Here is a 23,180-nt window from a genome sequence, read left to right as displayed (position 1 = left end):
ATCTCAGGCCTGCCTGTCAAGATGCCCCAGACTATGACTGACAATGTGAGAGGGTGCTTTAGTCCAGCCCCAAATACAGAGCCAGAGTCTTTAGAGATGATATCTTGAATGATCTGTAGAGTGTTCCAGGTGGCCAGGTGACTTTACCACGGCCATTTTGGGAGCCATTACTGTAGTTTAAATGCTCCATTTATAGTCACATAAGCTGAGGCAGAGAGTGGGAAAAGTATTTCCACAAAATCACTTTAGCAATTTAATTAAAAACCGAGTCCAGAACACAGAATGGGGAGTGCCTTTCCCAGCTCTGCATTGATTGGGCCTCCTGGATTGGTCCCTGAGACCCCGGGAGGCCTCCATACTCATGGAGGCTCCAGAATCTCCAGTGATGTGTGTCTATTGGTTTGTGCTGCAGGGCCAAGCAATCCTGAGCAACTTCCCTCTTTTTCCCTGGACGCTAAACAATTTCAAGGAGGATGGTTTGATCTGTCTGAACAAAGGGAGCAGGGACAGACTCCATCTGGACTTGGGAACACGTAGCTCACCCCATGTAGCCCTGGTCTCAACAATCTCCACTTGGTATAAAATTTTTTTTTTACAGCAAGAGAGACTTTTCAGATGCAATAAACTATATGATGATGACTATTCTTGCCTTCTATAAGTCTGTGGAATCCATTGGAGTGTTGTGATTAACTCCTGAATGGTCTTGGGGGTAAGGGTTGCATGGGAGTTGGGCAGGGCTGTTTTATAATGAGCGCTAAGAGGTTGTCTTGGTGACAGCAAGCTGTCCAGGTGCTCCTGGGTCTTTAGGTATGCCCTGAGATGTGCTTGGAAGTCCCCTGGACTTGGGAGATATTTGCTATGGTCTCAACTTTACTAATGGAGCAGTCAAGGAAGAGAGCACAGATTTGACGTGCCTTGGGTATCTTATAATAGAGCACCCAGGTCTCTGGCTGTCCAGGCCAGGCTCTGCCAGGATCTCTGGTTTCAGGTATAGTGTGTGGAAAGGGTTGGAACTGCCTGGCACAGCACTACATGGCCTGCATCTGACCTAGAATCTAACAGTTTCCTCACCAGAAGCAGAGTAGGGGGTTCTGTTCTTCCATGCCGGCTGCTGCGCTGTTGGAATCATTATCATTGGGAACATCACTGTATCAGGTGAAAGAGACATGGAAATTCTTGACCTCGTTCCTAAAGGACTTTGCCCACAGTGACACATGTCTCTTCTGTTTACATTTTATTGGTCCAGGGGGGTCACATGGGTCTTGTCTGTCTTCAGGATGACATGGAGATATAATCCTGGCATGTGCTCCTATCACGAACTGGAAATACTAGTAATTATCTCTCATCATGACCACATATTCCATGTTAGTCATTCAGTTTTGTAATGATTAAGAATTGTTAAGAAGTAACTATGCTATGCGACCTTCCTAGACTAAACAATTTCCAATGCTTCCCATTCAAATTGCTCACTCAATTAAAACATTTTTTTTTCATTTTAATTTGAAGCAGAGTGGTGGGTCTAAGTGGCTTTATAATATTTACTGCTCTCCATAATACCCTAAATATTATTCTAAATATTCTAAATAATAATTCTAAATAATTATTCTAAATAATATTCTAAATATTCTAGAATAAAACATATTCTATTATTTTTGTCAAAAAATTTTAAAAAGAACACAAACCTGCAACTGACTTTTATCTAAATGTCAGGAAAAAGTACTAATGATTGACACATCAGCTCAGTTACAAAGGGAATTATTATTAAGCCCTTAATGGGCACAGGTGTTAATTAGTATGGAGGGTGATATGTTTATTTCATTATTTATTAAGATCACAATTAAGCTTATGAAGGCCAATAGCCTGTGGGTAGTATCTGTTAAGCACTGAAAGAAGTCATTGTGCTATTAAAAGTTTCATGTTGCATACAAAAGAGTCCTTTTAAAAAAATATAACCCTTTTTTTAAAAAATTGAGATCAACTACAGCAGTCTACTTGATTTAATAATAGATATTATACTCCTTAACATTCGGAACCAAACATGTTCCATTAACTTTGCGTCAAAAATAGCAGTTTCTTTTTATTCTACATTTTTTAAAGATCAGAAAGTATCTTATTAGGTCAGTTGTACAATTTTTAGGTAAGAATAATAAATATCAATGCATTTTATATTACAAGAACTAGTGAAGAAATGTAAACCATCTCTCTTGAGAGACCTGCAAACGTTGGTGTGGTCAAGCAGTAGCCAGCCCAGTGCTACCCTGTGAACCGCAGCACCAATGCCCAAGATGTTCCCACACGAGGGACCTCCAATACGAGATTGTTAGTGCAAGGGACAGCTCCCAAGGAGCTCAATGTTAGCTTTGTGGTTTTTAATTTGATTGTGTTTCCCACTCCAATCTCTGAGATCGCTCTAATCAGACGTAATTGAAGGAGACAAAGTGTTCCCTTGCTGCCCTGTGGCGGTGGCGATCTAGGGGAGACTGTGCCCCTGCAGGCTTCTGCCTTCAGACATCAGGAGGTGTCTATCTCCATGGTGGAGGCTGCTCCACTTCCCTTGCTTATCCAAAGCATTCTGAGGATTTGCCATATTTCTAAGAACCGCTTCTGAAATGTCTCTGAGGTCCTAACTCAGAACCAAACAGTTGAAAGACTTCTAGTAACTTCTAAATGATTATTTGCTCCTTGTGAAAAATATGAAAGAGATTCAGAGATGTCTAAAAGAGAGGACAAAGTCTGTCTGCCTCTAGGGTGACCAGTTCATCCTAGTTTGGTCTGGGCTCTTCTGGTTTTAGCACTGTGAGTCCAGTGTCTGAGAAATGACTCTGTCCTGGTCAAATCAGGGCATGGTGTGAGATTAAACCCGGATGTCTGTGTGCATGCTCCCTTTCTTCTCTCTACACACACACACAACTATACATGTGCATCTATGTATCAAGATCTATGCTTATAAATGGATGTATATAAATACAGACATAGATGGATATAACGGATATAAAATCATATTTACAGGTGTTTTTTTTTTAAATTTAACATAGGTCATGCATTCTCCAAAATCATTAAACATTCTTCAAGTGGGTGAGTGTTAAAGGCTTCACCCTTGTTCATTATACAAATATGCCATAATCATAACATCTCACTATGTAATTGTATATCTATATCATTTATGTTTTCATTTAAAATGATTTCAATTAAAATTATACCGGAAAACCCGGTTTGAATATCCTTGTGCATGGGGCTATAGCTGTAGCTCAGTAAGTAGTAGAGCACCTCTTGGGCCTGCTTGAGGCCCTGGGTTCCATCTCCAACACTGCACAACAAAACAAATCCTCCCCCGTGTCTTTATTTTTGTAGCTGTGGAGTGGATACATCACCATATATGGGAAGTGAAATTTAAATACATCTTCACGCATTGCTTGTTATGAAGATTTTTACGCTGGTCCATGTTTATGGTCAAGTCCACTCCCTGATTCTCGGAACCTGTGAGCCTAATACCTTCCATGGCAGAAGGGTCTTTGCAATGTGATTAGGACAGAGACCTGGAGATGGGGAGAGCGTCACCTGGGTCCAGTCGAATCACGAGTCCTTAGAAATGGAGGCTCTTTTTTTCTGCTGTGTGATAGAAGAGATGGAGGAATAAGGGGTCCAAAGTATGTACAGGGACTTGACCTGTGTCACTGGCTTTGATGATGGAGGAGGGGACTATGAGCTGCATACAGAGGCTTCTAGAAACTGAGGAAAGCCTTTGGCTGACAGCCATCAAGGAAAGGAGGATCTCAGTCCAATAACCTGAAGGAACTGAATTCTGCCAACACCCAAATGATCCAGAACACGGATCCTCCCTGAGACCTCTGGAAAGGAACACAGTCCTGCGACACCTTGATTTTACTTGGATGAGACCTATGTCCAACCCTGGCCTTCAGAACTATAGGATGGCAAATATATGTTGTTTAAGCCGCTAATTTTATGGTACATATTGAGCATTTCTAGCCTAAATTTCTGAAATGGCAAACTTTTGACAAGACATGTTGACCTCTGAAATTTTAGGACTTAGGAGCATTTCAGATGTCAGCTTCTCATATTACGAATGCTCAACCAGTAAAGTCTATGAAAATATTTACAAAAAAAACGAAAACAAAAACAAAACAACAACAAAACACTGAAATCTGAAACACTTTTGGTCCCAAACAATTTAGATACGAGATCCTCAACCTGCAATTTATCACAGCAGTAATAGAAAGCTAATATGGCATTATTTTAAAATGCATATCATTTTGTTAATAAAAGTGTTACCCGTATACAGGCAAAACCAACCTCTAATGGTAGAATTGAGACTAGAGGTTGAATTTGAGGCATATTAACTGGCAAGAGGCAAGATGTGGGGATTTGAAATGTTGACGGGGCAGTGGTTGCTGGAATGTACACAAATGTAACAGCAATTTAACTTCACTCAACTTTATGGAAGGAAAGCACAACCTCAATTATAAAAAATAAATAAAAAGCATACATTCCAGTATCAGCTTCTCGATTTGTTATTTATTGGTTGGTATTTTTATGTGCATGTTTTTTTATCTTGGGAATGATCTGCTTATCCTTAGTTTAGGAGTTTTTTTTTTTCTTATTTGCTCCTAAAGGCTTTTGCATTTCTATTTCTTGTTTTCTCTAGTTTTTGAAAACACCGTTGTCACTTTGTAACAATACAGAAGTGACAGAACTTGAAACAAATCTCCCAACCTCTGGATTTCCTCTGGCAAGAAGGAACTTAAGCCCTTTAAGCCAAAAAAGCACTTGGGACAGTCCCCTGGCAATTTCATCATATCACACTGATTCATATAGTCAAGTTTGGTTTAGGAATCGAGTCTGTACAAACCACCAGTCCACATGCAAGGCCAGTGTCCCACAGAATAAGCCCAAGAGGTTTCTGTTCTCCAGTGAGGTGTCTCAATGCAACAAAGTGTCTGGAGGCAATAAATAGAAATGGCAGTCAAAGTGCATTCGGAGGAGGTCCAGTGGGTTAGCAGAAACCCAGGAGATCCATGTCCACTGTCCAGGCATAAGCTTGGCTTGCCTGCTAAGCAGCTAGGTGGCCTAACTAAAGTCCATCAGATCCACCTGCTTCACGTACAGAATGTGGGAGGCACCCAACCAGGGGTGGCAAAGAGGTTTCAATGAAGGCATCAACGCAAGGGGTTTGTTGAAAAAGATGGTAAAGCTCTATATGAACTATGAAAGATATTGATGTGATTCTCCGAGATATCCTCTATGGGCACAGGATTAGAGATGAGCCCACCTGTTTCTGGACAAGGAGAAATCTATTCTCTCTCTCTCTCTCTCTCTCTCTCTCTCTTCTTCCATACTGGGTATTGAACTCAGAGGTGCTCTACCACTGACATAAACCCTGACCCCTTCTTATTTTGTATTTTGAGAATCTTGCTAAGTTGCTTAGGGCCTCACTAAATTGCTGAGGCTGGACTCGAACTTGAGATCCTCCTGACTCAGTCTCCCAAGTTGCTGGGATTACAGGAGTGTGCTATGGCAACTGGCTACCCTCTATTTTCTTCTCCCATGACTAATTATCTTCTCGAGACACTAAATGTCTGAGATTTGAACATTTGGTGCAGAGAAGAGCTCCTTGCTGCTTAGCTCTAGGACAGGCCCGGAGAGTGGTAAAGACCATAGACTCTGGAGCCAGACCACCAGGATTTGAGTGTTGGGATGCTTTCGATGCTTATCTCAGTTCTCTGAACCCCAGTTTCCCTAAAATGGGTGTGACTTCAATGTGTTGGCACAGGACAAGGGCATTGAACAGTGAGTCATTGACACGTGGTTAGTATTTAAGGACTTCGCTGTTATGGATAGTGATAATGAGGAATAGAGGGATCAGAGGATGACAGGAAGAGGCCCAGCATGAGAGCTGTCAGACAGAAGGAGTCCCTAAGTACCTTCATGCTTCTTCATGAAGACGTGGTAGAGGCGCACTTTCAGGAATGTCTGTACTATAGATGAAGAAAGAGAGAATCTCCTGGAAACAGGAGCACGAAGTCCCAGACCTCCCACGGACCAGAGATGCAGAGGGCTCTGGGCCCTAGAGAAGCTAGGAGAAAGAGTCCAGGTAGGAGACACTGTGAGGCACCGTGCCAGGGTCTGCTAGGAGTTCACAGATCGCAGACTAACAAGTTCCTTTGGCTTTGCAAGTTCCCTTCTTTTTGTTTGGGTTCAATCTGAATTTGAGGAACCTTGATTTGCAAAGTTAAAATGAAACTTAGACTATCAAGTGGTGCAGCTGTTGGGTCCAGCTGTGGGCTGTGAACCCTACGGGGGGCGGGGGGGCGGTTTCTTCTGCCTTCTCTCTCTCTATCCTCCTTCCTTGCTTCCTGGTTAGCAGCTTTCTAAAGCAAAACAGACAACTTGCTGGTAGTTTAGGTGCTGGTGAATGATGAGATCATGGTCTGGATCGTGAGTTAGTGGTGGACAGAGATAAGGTAGCCTGAGAAAGAAAGGAGGGTTTTTTTTTGTTTGTTTGTTTTTGCAATGGAATCTGTCCTCTGTCCTCAGAGATTACAAAATCACACAAACAATGAAAAGAGACACACAGCTGGTCCATGACAAACCAAAGCTGGAAAGTGAAGAGTGGCTCAGTGAGTAAGCCATTATGAAGACCGAAAGTTCAAGACCTGCAGAGCTCCAGTTGGAGATCACAGAGGAAACTCAAGGAGCACCAGTGTCTAGTCTGAGACTGCCCTGGACTTCAGGATCCCCAGGGAAACTGATTAAAAGCCTGATGGATCCCTTTTCCACAAACCCAATATTCTAACCCAGAATCTGGGTGTTAGGATGGGAAATTTGTATTTTCAGAAGCAGTCCTGGTGATTTGGGTTCGTGGACAATTTGAAGGCTGTGGACTAGTGCAGAAGTGCGTTCATGGATGTGTTGTCCAGTGCAGGGCAATTGGTTTACCAGACGATTCAGTGCAGAGGCACAGCCATGAAGGAAAGGTTGAGGTTGCAGGGCTCAATGAGTCCTTTGTGTTACAGAAGCTGGGGGACAGATGGCTTGGAAACTTCTCAAAAGAAAAAGATCCAGTATTACAGAGGCATGAAGGCAGATTCTACTTGACATTGGGCAGGTGAGACCCACCTCACTACTCCCTGCCTAGCACCTTTCCTACCTCCTGCCCCAGATTTGCTGAGTACCAGAGGGTCTTCTAAGTACCAATGCACACGATGCTATCTCAGTCATTTTTATTCCAATTTAGCATGTGCTCATACACTTGGATGGAGTTTTAGGGTTGACTTCTAATTGGAGTGTATAGATGAAATCTTGGTGGTAGGAGAAGAGGTACACAGAACTACTAGATCTGGTGTGAAGATGAATGAAGTTGCTTGATTGCTAATTGCTCCCAAGACTGGGGGGACATTGTAGGGACTTTAGGGAGGGAAAAAAATTGTCTTATGGGCAATGCTTGATCCAGGAGCGGATTTCTTGTAATCCAGGTCCCTGGCTCCATGTGAGTGTGGATCCTAAATACTTTCTCTTTCAACTCTGCTCTAGCCTGTGCCAACGATGCTGTCTTCTAGGACACATGGCTCCTAGAGATGAGGAAATGTGTGAGCTCATCTGCCATAGTCCCTCACTTCCTGTCTCTAACACAGTATCACTGTCATTTAAAGGAGAGCAATACTGAGGCCTGGAAGACCTCTTGATATGCCTTAATGCACAGGGGTCAGTGCCACTTCTAGAATCAGCACCTGTGCCTCCTGATTCTCAGGTCAGCATTCTCCTAGTGCCCCATACTTCTGGGTGTGCTGCTTTCTGCATCTCCCTGACACACACACCCCCCAAAGACCTGCAGAACTGGGCCCTAAAAGTTGGGTTTTACTTCTAGCAGAGATTGGTTTCCTGTGCCACTTCTTCATCGAAAAGTGCCACCTGACTTCAATGAAGTTGTCACTCCTCTTCCTCTGAGGTCTCAATTCATATATGATAGGCATTTCTCTGGGGTTGAGAATAAATTGGATGGGAATAACTAGGGGTAGGGAGAATGTTCTGGAGCCTATTTCAATGGATTTGGGGGGGACACTTCTCTCAGTGGGCAGGGGAGGGTGGCAGAAGAAAGGATTGATGCAGGTTGGTGCTAGACAGCAACTGAAGTCCTTGGGTCCCAGGAAATTGATATTAAGTAGCAGAACTACTGTATCAGAACAATCTTGTCTGTCTTGAATGGGCAAAGAGACCAACCAAGTCAGAAGGCCATTCTTGGAACTGATGGCCTCAGTTTCTAAAAATGTACCTCTCCCCCACTGCCAGCTTCATCCTTCTGGATTTGTGTTACCCTAAAAGAAAATAAAATTGCTTTATTTTATAAATAAAATGTATTCTTGAAAACCCTAGAGCCATGTAATATTCTGGAGTAGGTCTGTACCCAAAGCTGATGTCTAGGAAAGAGCCCAGAGACTGGCTTTGGTGGCCTGAACTTCTCACAGTGTAATGTTCAGGTCCCTCTGCTTTGGGGAAGGAGTTCTTCCAGTTGAGCCAGTGCCTGGGATCTGCCGTAGGCGGCATGTACTTAAGTGCTCTGGAGACCTTCATGGTGGAAGGTGAGAGTTGGAGGTGTCTGGGATTTTTTTTTTTTTTTAACTTCTCTGCTTTCTGGCTGCTTTACCTGGTGTTTATGGATGTGTAAATGGTTATTTTATAGGAGGTGGGGAGTTTGGGAGATGAATTCCTTGGCAAGGTCATGGCTGAGGAATGATGAAATGTGATCTAAAATCTGCAGTGTCGGCACGGGGAGGTTTCCAGGAAGGGAAAACAGGAACCATGGGCTGCGACTGCACATATTTTCCACCCATCACTGAGACTAACTGCTGGGACAGGGGACAGCTATGGCCAGTCTCAGAGCAAGAAATGTTCTGAGTGGGATCATCTTACTACACTTAATCTGCACCGAAATGCCTTTTTTATTAAAAAAAAAAAAAAAAAAGGTGGTGGTGGGGGGAGAAAGGACATTGCAATCATCAGAAAGATGAGCAGATCCAAAATCTCTCCTGTCCCTGCCTTCTAGAAGCATCCACATCCTGGGTCCTAACTGTGGTTGGGATCCAAAGAGATAAAAACAAAACAAAGCAAATAAACAAAATCCCCTACGTTTCTAAAGCTTGCCGACTCCTTGAAAACCAGGAGTGGCGTTAAACTAGCACTTTGGCTGGATGAAGGACTGTAGGGACCTGCAGTTACAAGGCTGTAGGGTCTTAGGAACAGAGGACATCAAAGCTGGGCCGCACAGGAAGATGGCGGAGTGCTGTGGTTTTCAAGCCTTGGGTTATCTGTCAAAGTATCGCCCCAAGTGAAATCACAACGGGGGATCCCAATGTATGACCCGGACCATGGGAGCAGTCTGTGAGATGCAGGAACTGGACGTGCCTGTTTCTCACACCCAGCACTATGGAAAAACAGTGTGAACCCCGCTCTCCCCATAACCTACACAGTAAGGCAGGGTGTCAGGAGCAGTCGTAACCAAGGAGGTCTCAACACAGGCCTGACATGGCTTCTACTTCCTGAGGACTGGCTCCCTCCAGTGGATGGTAGGTACCGGGCCGGAAATTTTGTAGTGTAGGTCATTAAAGAAAAACTACATAAACACTGGCTTGGAAGTGTTTCTAGGACATCTGCCCAGCAACCCCTGCTCTCTGTGTTCATCCTTGCTTCTGACTTTGTCTGACAGTCCTGACGATCAGCTCCCTGGAGAGTTATCTTTTTTTCCTCCATTATTTCAAATTCTGGAAATGGTTTGCAACTTGACTTCCCTCCTGTCTTTTCCAGGTGCCCCCCACCCTCCGACTGCTCAGATTCCACTCTGGACAACAGGCTTTCTGTGACTTGAGTTGTACATTTATTCACTTGACAGTAAACTTGCCAGACTAGGCCCGACTCTTTTTTTCCTAAACAGAGTGGGTTTTACCTAGGATTCCCGACAGATCCACAGATCATCGTCATTGAAAACCTGGGAGTGACCGTTAGCCATGGCAGAAGGCACAGGGACTGTACAGAGATGGGACACCTCTTTTGAATGCTGAATCAATACGTCATAGGCTGTGACCTTCAACTGAACGTTCTCAAGGTGAAGCCTTAGGGGGATCTCTCCTGGGACCGGAGAGAATGCTCACCAGGTCCACTAGGTAGACACCCGTGCGTGCTCATCAATCATGGCGTGAAGAAAAGGATGAAGACGAAATCCTGTACCCCAGTTTCCACTTTGAGAACCAGTGGGATGATACTGTTATTACAAGGCTTAAATGAACTGACACATGAAAAGGGTTTTGAACACTGTAAAGTGCTTTGAAAGAACATAGTAAGTTCTCAATAAATTTAACAGTGGTTACTCCTAAGGACTCAAAAAAAAAAAAAAAAAAGCATGGGATGCTGGTAAGGGACTCAAAACGTAAGATAGAGGAATTTTTATAATTTCCTCCCCCAAACTGACTCACGCTTCCCAACTGAGACATGGTTCAGTGAGCAAATTTCCCAAAGAGTGCCTCGAGTTACGGGCAAAGAAACAATGAGGAATATCAACGGAGGGAAGATATCCCCTCTCTGGCCAAGGATCGGATATCCTGGAGTGCTCTGGGCCTCACAGGAGTATGGCTGTTGTGGTCCAAAAATGACAGGTTCTGAGAGATACCAGAGTGTCCACTGGACAAGCGTTCAGTGACCTTGGGCAGTCGGACTACTATTTTCATTCTGCAAATTCCCTCCCTATTCTTGAACTTGGTCCCACCTGTGGAACTTCAGAATGGAATGTTAAAGCCACTTTTCAGACCACTGACACAGCAGCGCTTCTGCCCACCTCAGGGGCTTCCTGCAGGGAGTGGCTGACTCTCTGGCTTCTCTTTATTGGTGACTTCCCTATAGCAGCCATTTAAAGTGGATTCAAGTCACAGTTTCCACAGTTTGCATTGCTAGAGAATGGGAAGCCTGAGGTCAGAAATAACTCTGACCTGGGTGGGAAATGAGGTCTTTGTGGTAGGAAGAGATCTCTCAGCTTCCCACCTGGTCCCCAAAGAGTCCAGCGGCTGGGGTAGGAATAAGGCTGAAAATCAGTGCTCTGTTCTACAGCTCTGTCTCTGATTTCCTCTAAGACCACACAATTAGAGAGAGGCAAATAGACACCCAGGACTCCCTGTATTCTACCCTGTCCTTTCCCTGGGTACAGAAAACAGGGCCAAGGACAGAAACACAGTTCTCCCAGCCATGTAGTGCGTTCGAGGCCCTCCCGAGTGCTCTACTGCGTTCAGTCCTGGGTCCGTTGACTGTCCCTTGAGCCTTGTCCACGTCACGTTCTTTCTTATGCCCTCAAAAAAAAAGGAGCAGCAGGGATTTGCTACCAGACTTTCTCAACGTGGCTTGCGACTCCTTGGAAGGACATTTATTTTCGTACAGAGCTTAGCATTGCAGCTGACACACAGTAGGGACTTGAGGAATGACGATGATGCTTTTGTTAAATGTGCTGTCTGTGTCGGGCCCTACCATGTGGGTTGGCCAGTTTGGTCCCCCTGATCAAGCTCTGGAAGCGAAGTGCTGCCGTCATGATGCTCATCATGAAAAGACAAGTATCAAGGTCCAGTCAAGCTTGACACTTTCCTCAGGGGAGGCTGAGGCCGTGGACACCTACCTTGGTTGATAGAGCCGTATGCCCATTATGTCACACAGTCCTCGGGTGGCAGGTATCTTTATCCTGACTTTTCCACTGAGATGGGGACTTGGGGAGCACGTCAGAGCTGGAGCAAGCCCAGGAGGTAAACAGAGATCCCCAGTCCCACTCACACCCTGACATATTGAACTAGAACCTTCAGGGAAGACAATTTAGAATCTGTATTTTCAGACATACTGCTGGTGATCTTAATACACAGATGATCAGAAGCTACAGATGGAAGTGGAGAACCCTCTTTATGGTTAGGGTAACTATAATGCAGTGAGAAATGGAAGGCTTCAGAGCAAAGCCAGGACTCACAGGCCCTCCTGGGGCCTCCTGCATCTGATATGAGGCCCTGCATCTTGTGGCGGCTGTGGGGCTCCGTCCAGAGCCCCACCCACCGAGCGTCAGGATTCAGAGAGTTCTTTTAGGTAGTTTTGGTGACTCTGGTGACCAATAGATCTCCATGGAATGAGTCCTTGTGAATTAGTCTTGGCTGTAGGGAGCTGCTGTCCTCAAGGTCATGTAACCATGAAGGTCAATGACTATGAAGTCAATGACTCTAAAGGAAGAGTGCCAGGGGAGTTAAGATGTATTGGCAATGAGTTGGAAGATGGGGACTTTTGGCCGGAAAAGACGGAAAGGACATCATCTCAGGGGTGGCAGGAACAAGCTCATTCAGGGATCTTAGGGAAACATATCAGATAACGGGGGTGTTCCCTGGAACTTCCAACTTCTAGGTGGTCTTCTTTTCTGATGCACGGGCTGCTGTTGTCTGTCGATGACTACATGCCCTGGGGTCTGTTCTCTAAAGAAAAACCACTGATTAGAGCATCTTATGACTCATGTCTTTTTAGTTCTTTTTCACAGGAATAGCTAACTCGGTAGTTAATTAGTAGCATACCAAACGGATAGAAAAAAAAAAAAAAACATTTTCTGTGGGGAATGGAGATGATAATATACCCCACAGAACAGTTTTGACCTGTAAAGTGGTGAGAGGTAGCCTGATGACATGTTGCTCGGCTGTGTGGCCTCCAAATTTAGTGATTTGTAAAATCAACGGAAAGCAAGTGGAACTAGAGCGTTGAATTAGGTCTTCCCTCAGTTTACAGGCACCGGTCCCCATCTGCAGAAATCCCATATCTGATGATGGGGTTGGTGGAGGCGTGTAGGGGTCTGCTGCCCACAACACACACCTTCTGAAGGGTCGTTCCAACTTCAGAGCACGCCATAGGATTGATCTAGGCACATCCTGGGACATTCTCTCCTAAGGAAAAGACTAATTATTGCCTCTCATGCCTCCTGCTATTAAACAAGAGGTTCTGGCAGCTTACCTGCCCTTGGGAAGCTACTCTCACCGACATATACAAAGACTGTCCCTTGTGACTGGGTGGTGGCAGGAACAGGCTTTGCAAAAGGCAGCTTAAACTGAACAGATGTTACTGTAGCCGTGTTACCTGTGAGCAGGGAAAGGGCCCCACCCTGTGCACCTGGTCTCTGGTTCTCTAGGTGAATCTGGGGTTCTTGAACAAGGCCAGGTCACCTGAGCAGGAGAGCCTACATTTTTTGAAAGAAATAGTTCCTGGGTGTGCCGCTGAACTCTTGCAGAGACAGTGAGCCCGTCTGTGGGATATCAAGGGACTTTGAGACCAGAACTGCCCATCATGAGCTGGGAGCAGAACACCCCACCAAGTCTCAGTTCCAGATGAGTCCAGCAGCAATCCATGATAAGATGAAGCAGTCAATTGGGTCAGGCATGAGTGGTCACAATCTACCAGATGAGCAGGTGACTGAGATCCTATGTCAGCCACACTGCTGTGCCCCTCGCCCTGCTCACACCATGCTCACAGGGTGAGTCACTTCTGACAAGTGATAGAGGAAGAAAAGGGCAGGGCTTGATTCACAGAGGACCCAGCTTGGTGCATGGCCCAACTTGGGGATGGACTTCAAAGACAAAGTGAAAATCCTCCCAATGGCTAGAGTGGGTGGGCATCTTTCCTGGTCATCTGCTTGTATAGAAGAGAAGTGGCCTGGGGTTAGAATTATAGCTACGTGTCACTTATGGATAGAGGTAATGCTCTGAGAAATGTGTCATTAGATTCTGTCATTATGTGACCATTATTGGAGTGTACTTCACAAACCCAGATGGCACAGCCTTTGGCACAGCTAGGCTGCATGGCATAGCCTATAGTTCTGCCAGTTTTTCTCTTAGTACACTTGCTCTGGCAAGTAATTTTCTTCCATAATCCACTTCTATGTATTCTCCCTCAAACTCTCCAGTGGTCTTGATGTCAGCACACACACCATTGCTCGCTTTTGCTTTATGTACTGGAAATTCAATTCGTGAATCATTTGAATCACCCAGTAACTTCAGCATTGTAGTTGGGTCCAGTATTTGCTTTCAATGTTGCAAAGTTTCTGTTTATTTGTTTGTTGTTTGGGGGTTTCGCAGCACTGGGGCTGGACCCCAGGGCCTCATGCATGCTAGGCAAAAGCTCCACCACTGAGCCGCACCCCCAGCCCTCAACATTGCAAAGTTTTGCTTTGGCCATGATCCTCATGGTGCAGAGAGGGATACGCTTCTGTGTTTAAGCTTCAAACCATCCATGTCCTTTGAAGTTTCTCCGCACTGGACCAAGGCCATTCTCGAATTGGCATTAGTTTTGTTGCCTTTCATGCCGCAGATTCTTAAGCAGCTTCCATGACTTTGTTCTTGTTCTTCCAGATCCCAGCTGTGGTGGATGGGGCCTGCCTGATTGGCAAGCAGTAAATATGACCCATTTTCTACCTTTGTAGTTCTTAATCAATTTCCATTTCATTTCCAAGCCAATCACTGGATGTAGCCTCTTACTAGCACCATTCGTGGGATTTGTGTGCTTACGGGCCATAATGAACAAGACAACAGGAGATTAAATCAAGCACAAGAGAAAACAATGCAAACTAGAGACGCAGCCATCGTGAGATCTAGGGGAGCTCCTGCTGATGTAGCTGTTTTAAAGTGAAATTCCTTTATTTGTAAGCAGAAGAAGTACAATCCAAAACAATGATAGAAATTGTAGTGTAGTAAATGTATAGGTTAATAAATTGTGCTTTAGTATCCTTGTCAACTATCATTTATTGCTCATAGAGGCATGTCTCAGAACTATTGGGGTTTTGGTTCCTGACCATGGCGATAAAACAAATATTGCAATGAAAAGAGTCACATGAATTGCTTTGTTTCCCAGTTCTTGTAAAAGTTATGTTTATACTGTACTGTAATGTATTAAGTGTGCAATAGAATTACGTCTAAAAATCCATGTACATACCTTAATTTTAAAAAGACCTTATTAATAAACATGTTAATTACTAGGGGAGCTTCTGGCAAATCTTAATCATTTTGCTGGTGTAGGGTCTTGCCTGGGTGTGGATGGCTGTTGACTGATACAGATGGTGGAACTGGCTGTGGACATTTCTTAAAATGAGACACCACTAAAATTGTCCACATTCGTTGACTTCCTTTCATGAATGATTTCTCTGAAACTTGCAATGATGTTTCATGGCATTTTTACCCTCAGGAGAACTTCTTGAAAAATTGGAGTCAAACCTTGCTGCTGCTTTATCAACTAAGTTTATGTAATATTTTACATCATTTGCTATCATTTCAACAACGTTCACAACGTCTTCACCAGGAGTGGATTCCATCTCAAGACACCATGATGTGACTAGGCACTAGGAATCTTTCAGCTCCTTGTCATCTCATGGGGCCACCATCATAAGGTGCAACTATGTGCACTCCATAGTTGATAGAAATGCTCTCATGTGGCATGTGACTGTATATATGAACTCATAGGTATGTTCCCCATGCTCATGAATTGAAGGCTTGGTTCTCAATGTAGTAATGTTAGAAGTGGGGCTTTGGAGAAGTGACTAGATTATGAGGACTCTGATCTTATTGGTGGATTTCCCATTGATGGGTTCATAATTAAATGATCTATTGGGATCTGTGGGGAACTGTAGAAGTGGAACCTAGTTGACTAGAGCTGGTCCTTGGGGGCATACCCTTGGGGACTATACCTTGTCCCTGGCTACTTCTCTCCCTTCTGCTCCACTATCTGGCTACCATGATTTGTGGTGCTAGGACAGAGGAACATGAACAAAGTAGCCTTGTATCCGGGCTTTATGATACACATGGGTCAAATGGCAAGAGCTCTCACTCACCATGATTGACATACTTGACTGTCCAGCCTGCTAGTAACAAAGGCCAACATTGAGCCCCTGCTATGGCCTCATTCATCAAGGAGACTTGCTAGCTCATTAGTGGAAAATATGCATTTGATTACATTGTACTCACTCTACCCTGAAAATGTCCACGACTCATCTTAACTGGTATAGACATACTTTGAAGAATGAATTTGACATTTCTGTTTCTAGCACCTCAGCTAGCACCACTATCTCCGAGCTTATAGAATGTCCATTGGCATGACATCACTATAGAGTAACAGACATACTACAGCAAATAAGGTACACCACAGGGTGTACGACCATGGGATCTGCTGATCCTGTAAGTACCAACATTTTCCAGAAGATCCTGGCCAGATAGAAGAGTGGAAGGCCAGCTGGAGGTATAGTTGAGGTACCGGCTTGGAAAGAACACCCCACAAGAATGAAAGGCCATCTTCCAGGATTCAATAGACATCCCGAACCAATCAACATACGGTGTTGTGTCCCTGGTAGGTAAAAAATTCATGGATCTAGATATGAGAGGGGGAAATAGGAGTGACGTCACTTAGCATCACTTCTAGAGACCCCAGCTGGGAGAAATTTGTGTTTCATATTCATGAAAATTAGAGCCGCATGGGTTTGGAAGTTTGGATTCTCAGGGGAAGAGTGCTTCCAACTGGGTTTCTGGTGTATTTATTCAGCCTCAAGCCATGGCTGCACTCCATCTCTTAAAATTTGCAGGCCAAGAGACCCAAAGGCAAGAAGAAGAAGGCACCAGTTTGAGGAGGAGGTGGTAATAGCCCTCATCATCAGGAGCAGATGGAGCTGTTTTTGCTTACTGAATATGATTGGCAGGTAGGTCACCCATTTGCCTGTCTCTCTGGTATCCCCTTACCCATTCTTGATGGCAAATGGACAAGAACAGCAGCCACAGCCTGGTCTTCAGAAGGGTGTGAAGGGCGAGGGGCTCAGCCCTCAGGGATGAGGGTCCACTTCAACCCTTAAGGGAAGCCACCTAGACCAGCAGATGTGTTGGCTGAGGACAAGGGAGATCTAGAATTAGGGCCCAAGGAGGGGGTGATAAGAATCATCTGTGGCCTCAAGACCAGCTGCAGCAGTTGGAAGGGGGGCACTATAGCTCACCCCCACTAACTTTTGTCTTGTAAATTTCCTGAGAAAAACAAGTTTGAAAGATTATTGGAGTTTTCCAGAACTTATTGTATAAGCAAAGAGGTTCCAGCAGTGCAAGGGGAGGGTTGTTATGGAGTCTGCGGTGTGCTGACCAGATTTTCCTCTCCCAGGACTGAAGTGTTCCTCAGCTGACCAGAGCCATCTCATCCAGAGTTATGCCCTGATGCAGGAGTGACCTGCAGCCATGACTGGTTGAGATGGGGATATAAGCGCCCTGTCCCTTTGCCACGTCTGGGTTATCCCAATTCTGAAGCTCCCTGTGGAATTGGCTGAGACCTAGGCTGTGACTACAGCATGACATTAATTCTTTCTCTGCTCATTCTTGCTTTCCACATTCTCGAACACACTCTGCCTGAGTTGGCTTCTCAGGGAGACCAGTTGGTGACATTCCTGGATCCTGATTGGGGTCTGTGCACCATAAGAAGGCTTAATCACTTCCATTTCCTTGTACCTGCAGTTTCACACTCCAAGGACAGGAAATGCTACTCTCAGTTGCAGGTGAATTGGGTTCAGCATTTCTTGAGAGTGATCTTGGCATGGGGGACATGAGCAAATTCTGTTCAGTCCTTTACGTTCAGTCCTTTACAAATGGAGGGCAGCTCTCTCCTCCTTTTTGATGTCCTCTTTAAGATGTGTCTGGCACTAGCAGGTCTGCTGATACCAGTGAGCTCTCCTTGTGGTCATACCTTGGCTCATGGACATGGAGGTGCATTCCCAGTTAGTGTGTAGGATTGAAGTCTTCTAGGCTGTAGGAAAGGCAGAGAGGATTTTTTGTGCCTGAAGTGAAAGGCATTCATTGCTATGAATGGGTGCCAGTGTGTGATAATCACTAGAAGCTCTATGGTGACTCCTGGGGTCCATGCTTCTACTTGATGTTCTCATAGAGAAACTTTCAGAAAGACTCAGTCTAAGATGCAGCAGGTGAGCCAGTTACCTCAGCCCCTGTCCTCCTTGGAAATATGACTGTTGAACCATCTGCCAGCCTTTGCTGCTTCAGTGGGGGAGGTAATGATGTGACCAAGTCCCAGAGCTCTAAGCATAGAAGATTGTGTAGGGCCATTGATTGGTCTCCTCAGTTCCCTCCCTAAAAAATATGATCTTCCTAATATTATGGATGAGTTAACCAAGGCTCAATGTAGAACAGGGAGAGAGATCAGTTCTGGTGATAAAACCAAAGCTATCTAGACAGCCTTCCAGGTCAGTGCTTCTCCTAGTGTCTCGTGCTGCCATTTATATGTCCTTGTGCCACGATCACTATGGTCCCAGGAGAGATGGTGTGAACGGGGCCCAATGGAGCTGTGAATACAGTGATCCAGCTAGATATGGCATGACCAGACCCTCAGCCCCCTGAATTGGCAGCACCTAACCATGCCGACATTTCTCTGCAGGGCAACCATAGCTCTTTTCAATCCTTGGGGACCCAGTTGCTGTCTGTGTCCCCACAAGGGGGTCATGTGACTGACAAATGCAGGTTGAATACTGCCTTGAGTTGCTTATGCTGGAAGAGGCAGTCCTGTCCATTTGACCAGAAGCTCTTAAGCTGGTAAAGTTAGGGTGTGAGGGAAGAGTGTTAGAGGGAAGTGGATTTTCTAGGTCTAAGAAGCTACCCTTCAGTTGCAGCTCTGTGGAGTTTGGGGAGTTTCCTGAACCAGTCCTACTTTCCCCCACCCTAACACCGAGCATCTCACCCTGCCTTGGCCTTATCTTCTTACCTTACCTTCTCCCCACCCCGTCTACCCATGCTTTGTTCCATGCCCTGGCCCATGCCCCATGGCCTCTTGCCTATCTATTGTGGTATTGTGCTAACACATCTCCCTCCCCTCTCAATTAGGCATATTAACTACCTGCTCTTCCTGGGGGACTCTGGTCATGGTCCTTCTCTCTCCACTGAATTGAAACTTTCAGTACCTATAATCACTAGGGTGACTTGGTGCTCCAGTTTGCCTGGGACCATTCTGATTTATATCTATTGTCCAAGAATAATTGTTTATAAGCCTACCTTGTACTCTGAAGAGAATCCTATTTTGGGGATACAAATGCTATGCTCACCTTACCTATAACTATCTGAATGGAGCTCAAACCCTCCACTCTGACAGATAGCCCTCGAACTTCTTTCCAAGTTTCCCAACATGGCGCACATTCTAGCCCTAACACTTTGGCTAGGCATCCACCCAATCTGACCAACATGCTCAGCCCTACTTCTAGGCATTTGCTCAGATAATATCTCTTTCTCTTCCTGCACTGATATGTTTCTCACTCCCCTCCCGTCTCTCCTCCAAGACCTAGTATGAGTTCCATTCTGCTTTGAAGTCTCCACCCAAACCTCTTGCCAAGGGTCCTCTGGGCTTCTGCTGATTTCTCAATGTCTGTGGCCTCTGTGTAGGTTGGAAGACAGAGCCGTCAGGTCAGGGAGCCGGAGAAGATTGTTGTAATGGGTCACAGGAGAAACTTGGGGCAAGTTTGAAGTGGGTGAGGAAAAGAATTTGGGGGCGGGTGGGGTGGGGCGCTCCTGCAGAGTAAGTGACTAAACTAACCTTAGTCTGGGAAATGGTGCTGGGGGCAGAAATCCGAGAGTCAGCATGGGCCTTGAGTCTCATTGAAGATCAGCCAAACCAAAGGGTCATTTGCTTCACAACCAGACCTTACACCGCACAGCTGTCTTTACCACCCCCCGCCCAGCTCAGTGTGAATCTCCCTCCCACATCAAAATACACAACCGTTTACCGTAATGGAATTTATATTTATCTTATATATTGCTTTAACAATATTTAACTTTCATTGAACATTGTGAATTAAACTTAGGTTTGTGAGAGCAATGTCCTCCTAAAAATACACAGCATTTCACAATGATCATCTTTTCCAGGACCCTTACAAGATTCCAGGGAGGTAGGCAGGAGAGGAGTCTCATTGTTCACCCTCACAGGGGAACTAGCTGGGGCTCACAGAGGGTGAGGGATCTGCTCAGAGCTTTACATTTAAAAAATGACATATTCATTCTTAAACATTCATAGAAGATACATTAAAAAAATTCCAATAACTTAAATATAATATGTTTTTAATTACATAATAAGACCCATTCCTTTGAGTATGATAATGAGATTATTTCAGAATGCATCATAGGAAGGGAAGCTGAATCCAGCATTTCTCCATCTCTGAATTTCGTCTCAGTCTCTGGTTTAGTCTCCAAATTGGTGATTACTGTGGCGTCAGAGTTTGGAGTTTTTGGTCCAGGTACTTGATGGCGTCCTTGACCCACTTCTGCTTGGGGTCAGCACAGAACTCCTTGTCCTGTTTGGTCTTGAAGCTATGGGAAGGGAGGAAGAAATTAGAACGATTCTCCTTGAACTTGAATCTCTGCCCATTGAATTCTGCACCCTCTGGGATCATCTGTTAACGGATCTTTTTGCTAATGGGGTTGCTGGGTTATTTGCTAAAGGGGTAGTTGTGGAAGAACAAAAGGGGGCAGAGGAAGGATGGGACTCTGGGGTAGGCTGCTGCCCTTGAAGGCCCCGTAAAACCATCTTTTCTCTTACTCCAAGGACCAAGTCTACCCTGAACAAGCTCCCGTGCAGGGAACGGAGGGTGAATGTTTTCTGTTGGGAAAATTCATGGATTAGATTACAAACTGAGCCTGTGACTCCAAGGAATTCTGACGCAGTTCTTCTTGACTCAGTGCCCTGGGCAGGAGTTTTGGTCTGGGGGAGGGTGAGCTCATTCTACTCACATCACGGCTTTCTGGGGACACTTGCTGCCGGTGATCTTTCTGTAGCTCTCCAGGCGCTGAATGGAGAACTTCTTGTTTGCCACTGCAAAGCAGCAGGTAGTGGGGACAGAAGCTGAATTTGAGAAGAGGGAAAGAAAAACAGAAAGAATGAGCCACTCATGGTAAGTGAGGATTTTCAAGCATGACTTTGTAGAGACAGAAAGAAGTTAGGAGAAAGTGAGGACGTGGAAGAGGTGGAGGCTCCTTCATTCACCGTGAAAGGTTCTGCCTCTACCTTGACACAGATCCCTCCATATGGTGGGAACCTATCACCTCTGCCAAGAATACAGAAAAACTTGATCAAGGTGCTAAGTTCCCACTCTTTCCTGATGAGAAGCCACCTGGCTTTGTGATGGTCACAAGAATGTCCTGCAAATATTCTCAGTTCTCTGCTTTCTGGACTCAGGAGAGACTGACACTTCTTGATCACTCTTTTGGGGTTGGAGCCATTACTAGTTTTGACCAATAAGGGAGAAGATGGAGGGACCTGTGTCATTTCTAAGCAGACATGTATTGCCACTGAAGCTCCTTAAGAGCTTTTCTTCTTCATCACCTTAACTGGTTTAGGGTCCTGAGAATGTAGTTAGAATCCTGAGCCCATGCATTACCGACATTTGGTTATAAATGAGAAATTGACCCTTTTTGAGTGAATTAATTGTATTAGGCCATGGATAATCAGGATTGTTTGTTACTGCGGCATGCATGAGCTTATTGAAACTAATACACTAATACTTCTTCAGAGGATGGAAAGATGAGTTATGGCCCAAACATCTAGATATGCTCCCCAAGCAGATTCAAAATGAATCACCTTGAGAGGGTGCCCTGGGACCTCACCCCCTTCTAACCCATGTTTCTGAAAGCTGTCTTGGAGTCTAGCAAAACTTCTAGGCTTGAATCAACAGATTTATCCCCCTTTACTACTATCAAAAATGCCCACCATGCCACACCAAATCCTGTGAGGACAGCTGGTCAGGGATGCACCCAGCATCCGTCAATGCTCACGACAAAGAAAGAGCATGGGAACTTGCCTCAGTGGCAAGACTGCCAGTTCTGGCTCTTCCATGGACTGGATTTGGGGCTGGGAGTTCTTATCTGCTCAGAGACCTGTTTTCCCATGTTTAAAATGCAGAATTTGCAGGGAGTCTCTGACGATTCTTGCTGACCTGATGGTTCTAGAGGTGCATAGCTTTCCTGGAGGGAAAGAGGGGGCTTACCTGGCTGAGCAAGCACCTGCATGCTGAGGATGGTTGCTGTGAGCATCAGGCACAGAAGCACTGCAGAGACCTTCATGGTGGTGCAAGAGTGAGGGCTTTGGTGTGAGAGGTGGAGGTGTCGGGGTTGGTCTCAGCCTCTCTGCTCTTGTGGCTGTTCTGCCTGCTTTTATAGGGAGCAGAGTGGGTGGGAGCTTCCAGAGAAGCCCTTGCCTACACGGGGTCAGAGTCAAGTCATGTTGAAGGGAAGATTCTCAACAGCTGACCACACTCTGGCTCTTGAGAAAATTGCAAGATAGAAGGAAGCAAATTTGTGGGTGGGATTTGGCACCTGTTTTCATGAGGATTGAGAAGGAAGGGCGTATGTGATTATGAAATATTATTCCACATCTGCAGGAGAGCAAAGAAACTAACAGCATGGAAAAGCAGTGGATTTACGAATGCCCCTTGGTCCCTGTGTTCACCTTATGATCTTCAGAGTTCGGGAAGACAGGAAGGGACCCTCAAACTTTTGCAGGGTGCTCACTCATTTGCAAATGAGCAATTGCTCAGCAGAACTTAGCTTTGCTGGGTCTGCATGACCCAGGGAGGATAGCACAAGAGAACTTCGCCCCTGTGACTTAATCCAGTGGTTATAGAATCCTAATGCCTTGGGGTTTAGTGTTAAGGACCATCAGAACAAGATCATTCCTATTGATTTTGACTGCTGGTGCCTTTTAAAATGATTCACTTAGCTGATAAAGCCCTTTTCCAAATGAAATCAAGACAAACTTCTATATATCAAATATACTATCGTGTAGTGGGTCTGTTTGCAGCAGAGGAGGTGGCCCCTGTGCCCTCATACCCCAAAGATTCAAGGAACCCAATTGGAAAAGTTTACTCCTAGTTTACTCTCACTCCCTGAGCATGCATTGCAGACAAGAAGTCTGATGGCTTGAAGACATCAAAGAAACAAGGAACACAAGAACCTATACATACTGCATTGTGTATAACCAAGTAGGAGAAGGTGCAAGGAGGGGTATAGTCTTTATTGAGGCAATTGCAGTAATTACAGCTTGAATACTGGTTGGAGGCCCTGCCTGGCTGTTTCCTGGCTTTTCCCACACACCCCAGTATGCAATTGATTGAT

General features: G+C 45.1%; 1 protein-coding gene across 1 annotated transcript; it reads right to left on the bottom strand.

Annotated features, from left to right (window-relative positions):
* Positions 1-20,162: 20,162 nt before the first annotated feature.
* On the bottom strand, positions 20,163-22,176 carry LOC114082775 (eotaxin-like). The gene is made up of 3 exons (XM_027923865.2): positions 22,055-22,176; positions 20,802-20,913; positions 20,163-20,381 (listed from the first exon to the last, which is right to left on the bottom strand). The coding sequence occupies exons 1-3, from the start codon at positions 22,128-22,130 to the stop codon at positions 20,273-20,275; spliced, it is 297 nt and encodes a 98-aa protein (XP_027779666.2). The 5' UTR covers positions 22,131-22,176; the 3' UTR covers positions 20,163-20,272.
* Between the last annotated feature and the right edge of the window lie 1,004 nt (positions 22,177-23,180).

Source organism: Marmota flaviventris, chromosome 17, assembly GCF_047511675.1.
Source record: "Marmota flaviventris isolate mMarFla1 chromosome 17, mMarFla1.hap1, whole genome shotgun sequence".
NCBI lineage: Eukaryota > Metazoa > Chordata > Mammalia > Rodentia > Sciuridae > Marmota > Marmota flaviventris.
This window is presented reverse-complemented; position numbering and strand designations above follow the sequence as displayed.

What these genes read in the sequence shown, in the direction of transcription:
- LOC114082775 (XM_027923865.2), bottom strand. Translation starts at nt 22,130, where the DNA reads ATGAAGGTCTCTGCAGTGCTTCTGTGCCTGATGCTCACAGCAACCATC. An exon ending in GCAGGTGCTTGCTCAGCCAG is followed by an intron (nt 20,914 to 22,054) that starts GTAAGCCCCCTC and finishes TCTCAAATTCAG; the next exon opens with CTTCTGTCCCCACTACCTGC. An exon ending in TGTCCCCAGAAAGCCGTGAT is followed by an intron (nt 20,382 to 20,801) that starts GTGAGTAGAATG and finishes CCCTTCCCATAG; the next exon opens with CTTCAAGACCAAACAGGACA.